Source organism: Centroberyx gerrardi, chromosome 19, assembly GCF_048128805.1.
Source record: "Centroberyx gerrardi isolate f3 chromosome 19, fCenGer3.hap1.cur.20231027, whole genome shotgun sequence".
NCBI lineage: Eukaryota > Metazoa > Chordata > Actinopteri > Beryciformes > Berycidae > Centroberyx > Centroberyx gerrardi.
The window spans coordinates 10,247,456-10,259,707 of NC_136015.1; the positions used below are offsets into that span (position 1 = coordinate 10,247,456).

At 39.4% G+C, this 12,252-nt stretch overlaps 1 protein-coding gene across 2 annotated transcripts; it reads right to left on the reverse strand.

The window, feature by feature from the left end:
* Nucleotides 1-3,889: 3,889 nt before the first annotated feature.
* LOC139927223 (gasdermin-A-like) lies at nucleotides 3,890-11,399 on the reverse strand. Of its 2 annotated transcripts, XM_071919284.2 has the most exons (12): nucleotides 11,262-11,399; nucleotides 10,573-10,768; nucleotides 10,274-10,469; nucleotides 9,233-9,401; nucleotides 8,270-8,360; nucleotides 7,890-7,916; nucleotides 7,653-7,700; nucleotides 7,115-7,198; nucleotides 5,489-5,616; nucleotides 5,174-5,339; nucleotides 5,000-5,070; nucleotides 3,890-4,529 (listed from the first exon to the last, which is right to left on the reverse strand). In XM_071919284.2, the coding sequence occupies exons 1-12, from the start codon at nucleotides 11,379-11,381 to the stop codon at nucleotides 4,311-4,313; spliced, it is 1,515 nt and encodes a 504-aa protein (XP_071775385.2). In that variant the 5' UTR covers nucleotides 11,382-11,399; the 3' UTR covers nucleotides 3,890-4,310. The 2 variants fall into 2 exon arrangements, with proteins under 2 accessions (XP_071775385.2, XP_078146724.1); XM_078290598.1 differs by lacking the exon at nucleotides 10,573-10,768 and having other exon boundaries at nucleotides 3,897-4,529; nucleotides 11,262-11,373.
* Between the last annotated feature and the right edge of the window lie 853 nt (nucleotides 11,400-12,252).

The following is a 12,252-nucleotide window of genomic DNA, read 5'->3' on the forward strand; positions in this document are numbered from 1 at the left end:
GGGGTATCACAGATCAAATGAGAAAAGATTTTTTACTGCCCCCACAGAACAAAGGACCATTATATATCTGCAGGGGTGCTGATAAAGTTGTTGGTGATTCAGCAATTATTTTTGCCAGGTGCTGTTGGCATCACAACACAGTTTGTTCTCAAGCCGAACAAGTAAGTGACAAAGCAATCTTATTCTGCATCATGATAAAACCTCTTCATGGGACGTTTCGGTTGGATCTCTGCTCTATAGCTAGCTTACTCATTCTACTGTGAAAATGTGACTTTTATATTTCTGTCCATCACAGGCCAACATAAGCTGTACCAGAGACCTGTCAATGTTGTTGCGATTCCTTTGTCGCTGACAGATCGATAGGTAGGTGTGACAGAGGTTGATAAAAGTCATAAATTACATTTTAATCAGGAAGAGGAGACACAGACCACTTCCACCATACATGCTTCCCCTATTCAATTTGGGGAATTCACTTCACACTTTACTGAAAATCAACACATGTTCAACTGCTAGACTTCAACATTCAACAAGATAAGTGTTGCCTCCCTGACTTGGTGGGTCAGGAGGGTAGGTCAGTGTACTGTGGGATAATAAGAGGTAAAAACATGAGCTTCTGTTTCAGCTTCACTGCAGGATTTATTGTTCTACCGTTTCTTTAGAGTGTAATGTTGCAATGTTAACAAAAAGATAACACTGCCATTGAAAATCAGAACAAATGGACTGATGACGTGCATTCATAAGAATGATTAACAGTACTCCTCTTACCAGTCTAACAGCTGCCAATAACCAGACATGACCTTTTGGTATTGGTACAGGGATCTCCACTAATCCAACCCATGAGTGCAATTGACATCCCAACACATGGCATTTGGCATCAAAGTCAAGACAATTCAATATTTATCCCACAATATAACTAAGAAATAAAACCATAGTGATGTGAAAATGATATGGTCTTGGAAACCAGTTTATAAATCTACTGAAAGTTGTTGGACACTGTTTCCATATCACTTCCAACCATGCTGTCTTACACATAACAGGTTCGCTAGCTTAGCATCGTAGAGGCTTTGATTTTAACTATGCAAATCTCTCAAATGTGATTATGGGGACCAACGCTACCAAACGTAAAGGCATACAGGCATATTTTCTAACTCCCGTAATTTAATGACTTAAATTACGGGAAGGTGTCTCGTCCTGGAAGGGAATACCCAATTTAATATTCACTGTATTATTAAATATTTTTCCTTATTAGGCTTTTCACAGACTATTAAATGTTGAATTATATAATTATTATATGATTATTGCATGTGGTTGCACTGTGGTTCAAATTATGGTTCAGGTTGCCATCATATACCGTGGTGTAATTTGATTTATTTCTGTATATACACACCGCTACTTTTGATCTCTTTTATGAACAGAAGATATCAGCATTTACTGTTTCTTGAGAACAAAAAGGTCTTTTGGGTTAACACCTGGTGATGAAAAGTTCGGCTCTTGTGAGTGACTGACAGTGAAAAGATTTGTCCAATTGACTCTTTTGTTCATTTGATCCAGTTGGCCATTAGATGACCGAGGGTCAAAAGAGTGGGTTGGCTCCACATGATTCTCGTTCGTTAATGATGTAGTGTCTATCCAGTACTGCTAGAGGGCAGCCTATTCATAAAAGTGGAAACACAGAGTGTCTTTGAATCAATGAGAAACGTGTTGATTCAATCAATAAGAAGTGTGGATTAGAAGAAACAAATTCCTTTATTGCTTCAGCTCTACTGGCAAGCAGGCTGTCTGACTGTAGCCTACTCAAAAGGAGTGAAACACAATAAGTAAAACAAATAAAAGTGTTTATTTTCAAAACTATGCAAACAAAATAGATTATGATAATTGATAATGGCACAGAGATGATTAGGATACACAGTAGTTTAGTTTAGGATGTAGCCAAAATGACTGGACTGAATTTTCTCTAACATGACTTGAATTTGTGAAAAATAAATGCAAAGTGAATTAGTCAGTCAATCAATTAGTTAATTCCTATTTAAATTTGGAGCAAAGAGTTCGTTTTCAAAGGAGTAAAGAGTTAGCAATCCTGTACGAAGTTGCCCTTGGAAAGTAGCGCAGTCAGGTTTCAACTTGGATTGAAAAGGATATAATACAATATATGAATCATCAAGATCATTCACTGCAGTCTCTGTGGAATCTCTCAGCAATAAGCAGCCGGCTTGCAGCATCCTTTCCAGCATGCTAGTTCAAGTGGGAATTCAACATCTTTGTTGGTTATAACGTATGGCAAATTACCAAAAGTGCTGTCATCAAGCAAAGACCACAGTACAGTGACCTTATTCCCACAGACTGCATTGCCACTATAACCATGACATCTACTATCTTTAATTGGTTTAGTATTTTTGGGCCCTCCTATTATACCTGTGATTGTCTCACCAGGTCACCAGTTATTTTAATGCTTTAGCCCAACTTAATAAAGGCTTTTTTAATAACCAAATCCACTTGAGTGCCTTGGACCTCCTTTTTTACCACTGAAGACTTTGATCCCTGTTACCAAACAGCACCAGTGGAAGGTACTAGAGACCCAAGCAGCTCTCCTTTTCGTCTTTTGTTAACCTCTCGACTATCTTCTCAGTCTCTCCCTCAGCCTCATCATCATCATAAGAGAAAAGAATTGCAGAACAGCGCAACTTTTTTCAGTGAGCTTTGACTAGAGCTGTCTTCTCTCCACAGAAACGTGTTGTGAGTTATTAGTAACATTACTTAGGATTTTAGTTAGAACATTGTGTTTGTCGCACACACACACACACACACACACACACACTATTGCTCGACTCTCACTTCCATACAGGTCTCAACGACTGAACAGTCCAAGTCTTTGTGTGTGTGAGAGAGAGATTTGACCTCTCACACTTAAAGGATAATTCCAGTTATTTTCAACCTGGGTCTTCTTATTTTCCATGTTTTTGCCATCATGATTTGATTGTGTTCAAAATGTCATCACTTATAGCACCGTAGAGCTTTACACACCTCCAGTTCACTAGGAGTGCTGCTTTGATTTTTAATACTTTGGGTAAATGTCTAAAATGTACTTTGCGAACCAGTTTGTGCTACTTTGTGATGTAGGCTATCTTAGGAACAGTTGATGCAGTATTGTACCATAATCATCAAGTTATCAGATATGGATGGACCTCCATTCTAGAAGTTGATCACCAAGATGGATGAGTGCATCTAAGGTTCTAAACTTCACCACGTAGCTGCAAATAGTCAAGTTGAGAGATGAAAGTTATTCATGTTATTCTCCATACTGAGCAACCTGACCAAAGAAGTCAAGTCATATTGGAGGAGTCTTTTGGTTAAGGTAGTTCATGCATAAACCTCTATCTGCAAACAAGCAACAGGATCCTGCATGGTAGAAATCCTTTGTGTTGAAGTCATGTCTGGACTGATGCCAAATGATTAGTTATTTCATGCCAACACAGCTCAGAGGCAGCAAGGCAGAGCAAAGAAGCAGGATCAGCGATTTCCCAAGTGGATAAATGTGTTAAGATACTGTAGCCTATGTGAAATGGACTTCTCTGGATTTTTTTTACATACAGTAATATATAATCTGTTTGTCTGATATACTTGTTCCATATGAGCCAAGGAGACATGTTAGATCATCTGGGGCTGGTCTTTCAACCAGTATACAACAAGAACCAACAAGGCAGGAGAGGCAGTGTTTAGCCTCTAAAACGTAAACACTGAAACTCTAGATGAGGGTGTTCGACTGTGTTCAACTTTATGTCTCCTTCTGATGTTTTTTAAATCATGTTTGCAAAGCACTTTGGGTTGCATCATTACAAATGTGTATATAAATAAATGTTCTAATTTTATAACACTTCCAGCTTTATGTTCTCTAAATAGGATAATATTGCGTTCCTCTTTCATTTGATGGAAATCCCAAATATTACAAGTCGTCTAATACACATCCACCAATGTCAACAGATTTGCGTTGTTACATTTTTATCAGCAATACTGTAGATTACAATGAATCCAATTTCAGTTGACCAAACAAACTGCAGTCCTTTCTGTGAGCAGTGTGTAAGAGTCTGTAACTTTTACATTGTGGGAGTGATTACTGGCAAATGTTGATGTACAGCAAGCTAATATGAAAAACATTCCAAATTTATTTAAAAAATTCAACATAAACTTTTGAAAGAAGTATATGAAAGTATAATATCAGCAACAAAGTCATAAAATCTATGTAACCTTTCTTTGCAGCCCTATGTGATTATTATAGCTAAAAGGTGGTTTCAGGTGAATGTCACCCTCCACAGTTACGCATGCAGCATGCTGAGGCCTTGCACAGTGATGCACAGAGCCAGCAGGAACGATCCTGGTTCGACTCCTGTTTCCACCCACAGCTCAGTCAGCTCTTCCAGCGTCTCACTGGCTGAGCAGAGGATCTCAGCCGCCCAGCTGAACTCTCCGCCATCTTGAAGGGAGAGGGGCAGTGAGCCAGGAGGAGACTGACCGTTCTCCTTCAGGTTGCTCACCTGATAGACAAAGCAAGAGAGAAAAAATGTTAGTTGTTGTTTCAACAGTGTTCAAGTGTTTTTAGGTGGATTTTTTTTTTTGCCACTGCAGCTCAAAGCTCATTTTGCTTCTCTGGTATCAGTTTGTGGAACTGCCTCTCCCTGCAAATCAGAAACTGTCCTACCACAGCTATGTTGACAATATTATTTTGGAATAAATTGAGAAGAGGTCTTTGTTAAGACAGTTTAACTTGTTTTATATCCAATGGTCTTTTGATTGTGTTTTCATTGTTTTTTATATTGTATGTAAAGTTATTGTTATTTTGTCTTCCCTCAAGGACCACAATGGACCACAAGTTTTAAGCAACACTTTCTTGTGCTGTCCTCTGTGGTCAAATCTTTATAAATGTAGAGATTTTTTCATGTATTTTTCTATTTCGCAAATCAAATCAACGAAGCGAATATTGATGTTGGTAAGAGAATAGACAAACCAGTGTGTTGAGGCTTCTCAGGATGTCAGGACTGCACTTGGTCAGCTCTGATGGGATTAGGTCCGGCAGTGCTGCACAAGAAAACACAAGTTGTTTTGAAGCATATTGTACATTTGCAATTGATTTGCTCAAAAAGACACAGACACACATATACACATATTGGAGTTGACTCACTGTCCATTGCGCTGACCAGTAGGTGAGCAGCTTTTAGGAGAGAGGGCGGGTCGGTTGAGCTCGTCTCAATCTGATTGGGTGTGACAGGCCTGAGCAGTTTTACTATATCACAGGCCGACTGTGCCTTTGGGTAGTCAGAAGTGTCACCATTACACCACTTCTCCAGCTGAGAGACAGTGATGAGGGGGTTGCAGGGAGGAAGGATTGGGAGTTTGGAGAACAGAGAAAACACAAAGACCATTAGCCCAAGATTTATATCCTTCACCACAGTCGTATACATGATAGAGAGATATTCTAGGTGAATTTCACTCTTACTGTGTTCTCTAGGTCTGTTAGATCATCTTGCTTGTCCAGAAGCTCACAGAGTGCCTGAACCAAATCAGACCGGCTTGACTGTGGCAGCTCAGCCAGAGGTTGGAGGATTTCCTCTTTCTTCTGTAACTCTAAAGGTGGCAGAGACAGGTGGGGGTAAATGTGATTTTAGTTTGCAAGCACATGCACAGGTAGGGTCCAAAAGGGGCTGGAGTCCGTGCCTCTTTGCCCCGGCAGTCCTAAAGTGCCCTTTTTGAGTGGAAATTTTAAAATAAATAGTTTGTTGAGAAGTTATTTTCATCATCTAATACAAAGAGAACTGAGGCAGCCACAGTGACCAAATGTCCCGATTTGTGCAGGACAGTCCCGCATTTTGACCTATTGTCCCGTGACAGAATGTCCTGCATTTGAATAAACTGAAGTATGAAAATTGAAATATTGAAATTTTTATCGTCATTTATTCCCGTGCATGCTGTACAGAGAGAACAGCACAAAAACAAACATGTAGCTACAACAAGGTATGGGAGTCCACATTCAAATGGGTAAAATGTGTTTCCAGAGATAAGTTATAAGGGGGTAAGTTATAGTTCTGCGTCAAACTGCCGCTATAGCTACAATGTAGGTGTCTTGGGCGGTGTGAGCATTTATGGTTCTGCGTTGGTGATTCTGCGCGTAAACCGCCGAAACACTAGATGGCAGTGTCGTGCTTTGTTAGCACAAAAGAAGTATTAATAACAGAAGAAGTTGCAGTGTTTACATTCTCTGAAGCTGGTGTTTTGGAATATTTCTCACCACAAATTCAGTGACATCTGGTAATCTTTTTAATCGGAGATGAGGTGTCCTACAAACATATCTGTGAACCTCTTCAGCTAGGCTCTCTTTGATCTGCTCCATGAGGAAATACAAAGCCGGCCAAACATAGTTCTTGTGGTCTTATGCACAGTTCCATTTTCGGAGAGGTGCACAAATACGGCGGCAGCCTCTGTAGCCACGCTGTCGGTGCGGCAAAGCTACGCCATAGGTTCAACACAGAAGCATAACTTACCCTTAAGAATGCTGAGGGGATGAAAGCCCCTGTGCACAACCTTGTCAGAATGAAGCACAAACACTAAAAACCCTGTGCCCATGTGCATTGCGTACGCAGCAGAGGAGGTTTCTCTGACAACAGGTGAAGCAGAACTTCACTGAAAAAAATTAAATAAAAATAACATACAAAATATAAATTTCATTCTCATCACACAGTATGGTCCTCTGTGAAGCCCACAATGGTGCTTTGGTTGCAGTGTTCAAAAACATGCCTGACAATATATGGTGCAAAACAGCAGAACAGCTCCCCCTCTGGTTATTAAAAGGAACTTCAGTGAAGCAACTATTTTCTCTGCTTCACCAGCTAATGTTACTCAATGGAATAAATAACTGTCTAAGGTACGCAGCAAAGAAATAGGATAAAATAAAAAAATAAAAAAAGCTTTGAAAGGAAAACTTTAAAAATACACAATATACACAAATTCACATTAAAACTTTAAAAAAAATTTTTTGGGGGGGTCAGCAGCAATTTTTTATGGTCAGCAGCCGCCACTGGTACGCAGACACACACACACACACACACACACACACACACACACTCACCATCTTGCACTTGATGGAGAGTTTTAAAGGAATTCTGGGATGTGTTGTCCAATATTTCTGGTTCAATTTTCAACATCAGTGTGCCTGTAAGAGGAGACGAACTTGAGCGAACTAGAGCTTGAGAACTTACTGAGAAAACGAACAAACCACTGAGTCAAAAATCAGTCAGACTATGATTACCATAGTTTGTGTTTAGGAGGAGAAAACTAGATAATTACTGGAATTACGGGTTATATATAAATTTTAATGAAGTCAAACAAAAATGGAAGAATTGATGGAAAGGAAGATTTGTATATCTAGACTTTAGTGTCACAAATTAACCAAAAAGCCTGACAGTACAAGAAGCAGCACACACGGACACACACATATACCTAAGAAAAGAAAATGTGAACTGGATTTATTGATGATGAATCTCTTTTAGTGAAGTCAACAACAACATGTACTGGTCAAGGTCTAGCTTTAGATTATTAATCTGATGATAAAATAGATGGTTTACTGCATGCATAAAAAAAACAAAAATCAGTGAGTGAATACATACTTGTCTCAGTGCCCCCATGAAAGCAGTCTGTCTCTATGTCCAAGAACGCTACAATGACATATACAACAGACACAAACACACACACATACACACACATGCAAACACGCATACACAGATAAACCCACACACAAAATTGCACAGGATTTCTCAATGTTTTATAGATATTTACCTAACTTACTTATAGATGTTGAATAGTTTGTGTGTGTTGTGTGTTCTGCTGTGTTTCTCTGCACTTACGTTCCAATGACATATAGTCTCCGTGTACTGTTACACAGACACACACACACACACACACACACAGAGAGAGAGAGAGAGAGAGAGAGAGAGAGAAAAGAAAAGAAAAGAAAAGAAAAGAAAACAAAAGAAAAGAAAACAAAAGAAAACATAAACAGGATTTGTTTTAGATTATTAATCTGATGACAAGAAAGATACTCTATGGCTCAGTATCTTCAGTAATTAAGGCTGACCATTGCACTTGCTCACCTACAATGACACATACAAAACTGCAGAAATATTTCCTTGCTACCATTACAGAAAAATTGCGTTTGGTTACACACACACACACACACACACACACACACACACACACACACACACACACACTTTTCCCCTCTTACCTCTCTCTTCAACTGCTATACCCATGAGGCTGTAAGCAACAACAGCTCCTTCTGGGATTGTATAGGAAGTCTCCTCCTTAGTTTTGCCTTGCTGAAACAAATATAATGGAAACGAACAGCATAACCAGACACACAGTACCAAACTATCATTGTGTCCAACCTGTTATTTTTAACCCTTATCTCTTTCCCTCTATCCCTATTACTCTCTCTCTCTTTCTCTGAGGATACTAAGCATGGCTAACAACATAATGATATTATGAGGCAATGTGTTACTTTTTGGCTAAATTTAGGATAGTTCTGGGATACAGATGAAGCTTTCGGAGGTTTTTTGGATGTAGATAAAATGGCATAGTGTTCATAATACACCCACAGAAGATGTGAAATCTCCTTACTGCAGATACTGGCAGTTAAATCACCACTCGAAGCGTTCAGTACATCCATTCTGTTAAAACACATCGGCCCCACCACTCCTGATAGAATTCTATCGGAGGTCGAGCGCTTAACTGTGGAGCGGAGGCTAGAAACCATTTGCCAACGTTTCTGCAGGCTGATCTGCGGTGGAGAGGGCAGCGGTCTATAGGAGACGAATGGTATTGTCATGGATGAGGTCCATGTTGCACAGAAATGGTAAATAAAGTTTCAGATATGCTTAGTTTTAACGTCAACGTCAACGTCATTTACGGTGATTATACTAATGTCTCAAAATGAATGTGGTAATGATTTGTTGATGTTAAAATACGACACATTGCACCTTTAAGATGTGTCATGGCGGTGTTGTAGTTGCAGTTTATTTAGTGCAAAGGCAGGTCTGATCAGTGCTGACAGTGAATCTGGAGAGGAACAGTTTTGTGATGCCACATCTTATAGTTGAGCCTGCTGCAGGTGTTGTGCACCTAATTCAATGAAACATCTGTGAAGGCATGATCATACCTGCTCATCTCTGACATACACACAAACACTCACCAGCAAAAATGCTACAACTTTCTTCACTTTTCCCCCTAAGTAGCCTTCCATATTTGTGGATCCTGAAAGCTTGACAGGGCTGGAAGTGTAGATGATTTCTTTGACAACAGCCAGCATCTCCCCCTTCCTCAATTTGGGCAGTAACTTCTTGTTTGTATGGTTTATCTTCCTGGGAACAAAAAGTAGACAAGCGGGAGGTAAAGGAATGAGGTAATGAAATCTGTGATCATTTTGTAAGCACAATTATGTGTTTTGCCCTGTTTGGTATTTAGTATAATAGAGATCAAGTACCTAACTCTGTTGTGTTTACTCTTGATTAAGATTAATTGAGGCCCTTTAAAGTGTGGCCCCACAATTTAGCTTCCTCAAATTATGAAAGGGTTACTCACTTCAAATCAAAACAAATATTCTCAACTATTTTACAAAGTAGCTCTGTGATGGACTGGCAACCTATCCAGGGTATTTCCTCTTTTTTTGCCCAGTGCATGCTGGGATAGGCTCCAGCCTCCCGTGACCCTGACTAGGAATAAGCCTCTATGGAAAATGGATGGACAGTGTCTGGAGCCTTTCATAGAGAGAGAGATAGACAAGGGTGGAAGTAACTAATGACATTAACTCATATTACTGTAACTGGGTAGCTTTTTGTATTCTTTTACTTTCTTGTATGTCAGTAATTTTGCTTTTACTTAACTATGTGTTTACTTACTAAGTATTGTACTCAGCTACATTTTACATTTTACAAGTTTTGTGGCTCTCCGTAAGCAACAGAAACTGGACAGTTGTAAATTGTGGAGCCAGTCTTTTTAGAATTGCATGGAAAAGGTCACCTGCTCGGAAAAGTAAGTAACTCAGTAGCTTTTACTCTGAGTGCATTTTAAATTAGTTACTTTTTACACTTTTTTTTACATTTTTACACCAGTAGCCTAATTTTACTTCTACTTAAGTAGAATATCAGCGAAGTAACAATACTTCTACTTGAGTAGGACATTCAAGTATTCTTTCCACCACTGTAGATATATATATAGATAGATAGAAGCATACCAGTCACTGCAGCATTTGTTCAGGTTTGGGATGTCTACACTGTCTTTCTTCAGTGTGGAGAATGATAGGGTGTTTCTGGCTTTTCCTTCTGTCTTGCTGCCAGCTGACCCGTCAGGAATGTCTACTGTTATCCTGGAATCCACTTCTGACTGCAAAGTGTAACTATGATTCTTTATGAAAACTTTACGTTTGACATCTGGGCAGAGAGAAGGGGAGAGAGAGAGATGGAGGTTGTATTTCTGTGCACATTATGTGTGTAGTGTGTGTGTGTGTGTGTGTGTGTGTGTGTGTCTGAGTACCTTCAAAGGGGATTGGGACATCTAGGAGGTCAAGAATGGTGTAGTCCATGACCGTGTATTTAGTGGAAAAAAAATTTGTTTTCTGTTTTTTGACCAGTGTCAGGGGCGCCAGTTTGGTGCTGTTGTTTAAACTTTTAACACTGATGAGATTTGGGTCCACTTGATTCACCAACTTCCTTGTTGCTTTAGCAAACATCTCCAGGTGACAAAACACAATTCAAAGAGAGTGAAACACACCGATACCTTTCCCCTCCTGCCACACACACACAGCCCATTTAGCATGATTTCACAATGTTTACAGATACATGTTTAACAGTTGTATGTGTACATGGCTGTAGACCAACATGGCTCTATTCTAACCTGCCCTTGATCCTATTAAATTAATTCATCAACTTTTCATATCATGATTTCTCTCTTGACTGTTACTGAACTCTACTGATACGGAAACTCCTCTTATGTGGAGATGATGCACAGATTATGCCAGCATCAAAGAAAAGTTATAGGCAAAAAGTTGGATTGTTGGAAGTTGTCTTAATTTAAAGTCAATGTCCTCAAACTGTCTACAGACACTGTTATTACAAACATGCCTTTATGTCTGCATATCATTAATTCAAATGCATTGTATCACACAGATAAAATACCTTTGTGATATATAGATTATCTAAAACATAATGGATATCATGCCTCACCTTGTTGAATGTTGAAGTCAAACCAAAGTTGAGTTTTAAAGTGAAGAGCTGGCAGTCGAAGATGTGTTGATTTCCAGTAATCTGTGTGTTCTGGCATGCACCACTTTTTTGTCTGTACATGAAGTGTTAGAGTTGCACAACTGCCCCTTTAAAACAGAACCGCACCTTAAAAACAGTTTTCTCTGTGTGTGAGAGAGTGTGTGTATGTGTGTGGGCATGTGGGTGTGTGGATGAGGTTGAGCTTGAGAATTGCATAGCCTATAGCGACATAAGCTATCAGATAATACATGAGGACTGATAGACAATATGCAAGAACAGCTGCATCAAAAATAATAACCCTGTTTCTTTTTCTAAAAATTAGCACAGCATTTTCATTAAAAAAAGGAAAACAGATCAAATGAGAAAACTGGGGGAGAATTGTTTTAAAGGTGCAGTAAGTAAGATTTTTTGCTGCCCCCACAGAACACAGGACCATTATATATCTGCAGGGGTGCTGATAAGGTTGTTGATGACTCAGCGATTATTTTTGCCAGGTGCTGTTGGCATCACAACACAGTTTGTTCTCAAGCCGAACAAGTAAGTGACAAAGCAATCTTATTCTGCATCATGATAAAACCTCTTCATGAGACATTTCTGTTGTATCTCTGCTCTATAGCTAGCTTACTCATTCTACTGTGAAAATGTGAATTGTATATTTCTGTCCATCACAGGCCAACATAAGCTGTACCAGAGACCTGTCAATGTTGTTGCGATTCCTTTGTCGCTGACAGAGGAATCAGGAAGAGGAAACCACAGACCACTTCCGTCATACATGCTCACCCAATTCGAATTGGGGAGTTCACGTCACACTTTACTGAAAATCAACACATGTTCAACTGCTAGACTTCAACATTCAACAAGATAAGTGTTGCCTCCCTGACTTGGTGGGTCAGGAGGGTAGGTCAGTGTACTGTGGGATAATAAGAGGTAAAAACATGAGCTTCTGTTTCAG

Coding starts and splice junctions, on each gene's coding strand:
- LOC139927223 (XM_071919284.2), bottom strand. CDS start 11,381: ATGTACAGACAAAAAAGTGGTGCATGCCAGAACACACAGATTACTGGA. Junction 10,769..11,261: donor TGACTTCAACATTCAACAAG/GTGAGGCATGAT, acceptor TGTCACCTGGAG/ATGTTTGCTAAAGCAACAAG. Junction 9,402..10,273: donor AACAAATGCTGCAGTGACTG/GTATGCTTCTAT, acceptor TTTTGTTCCCAG/GAAGATAAACCATACAAACA.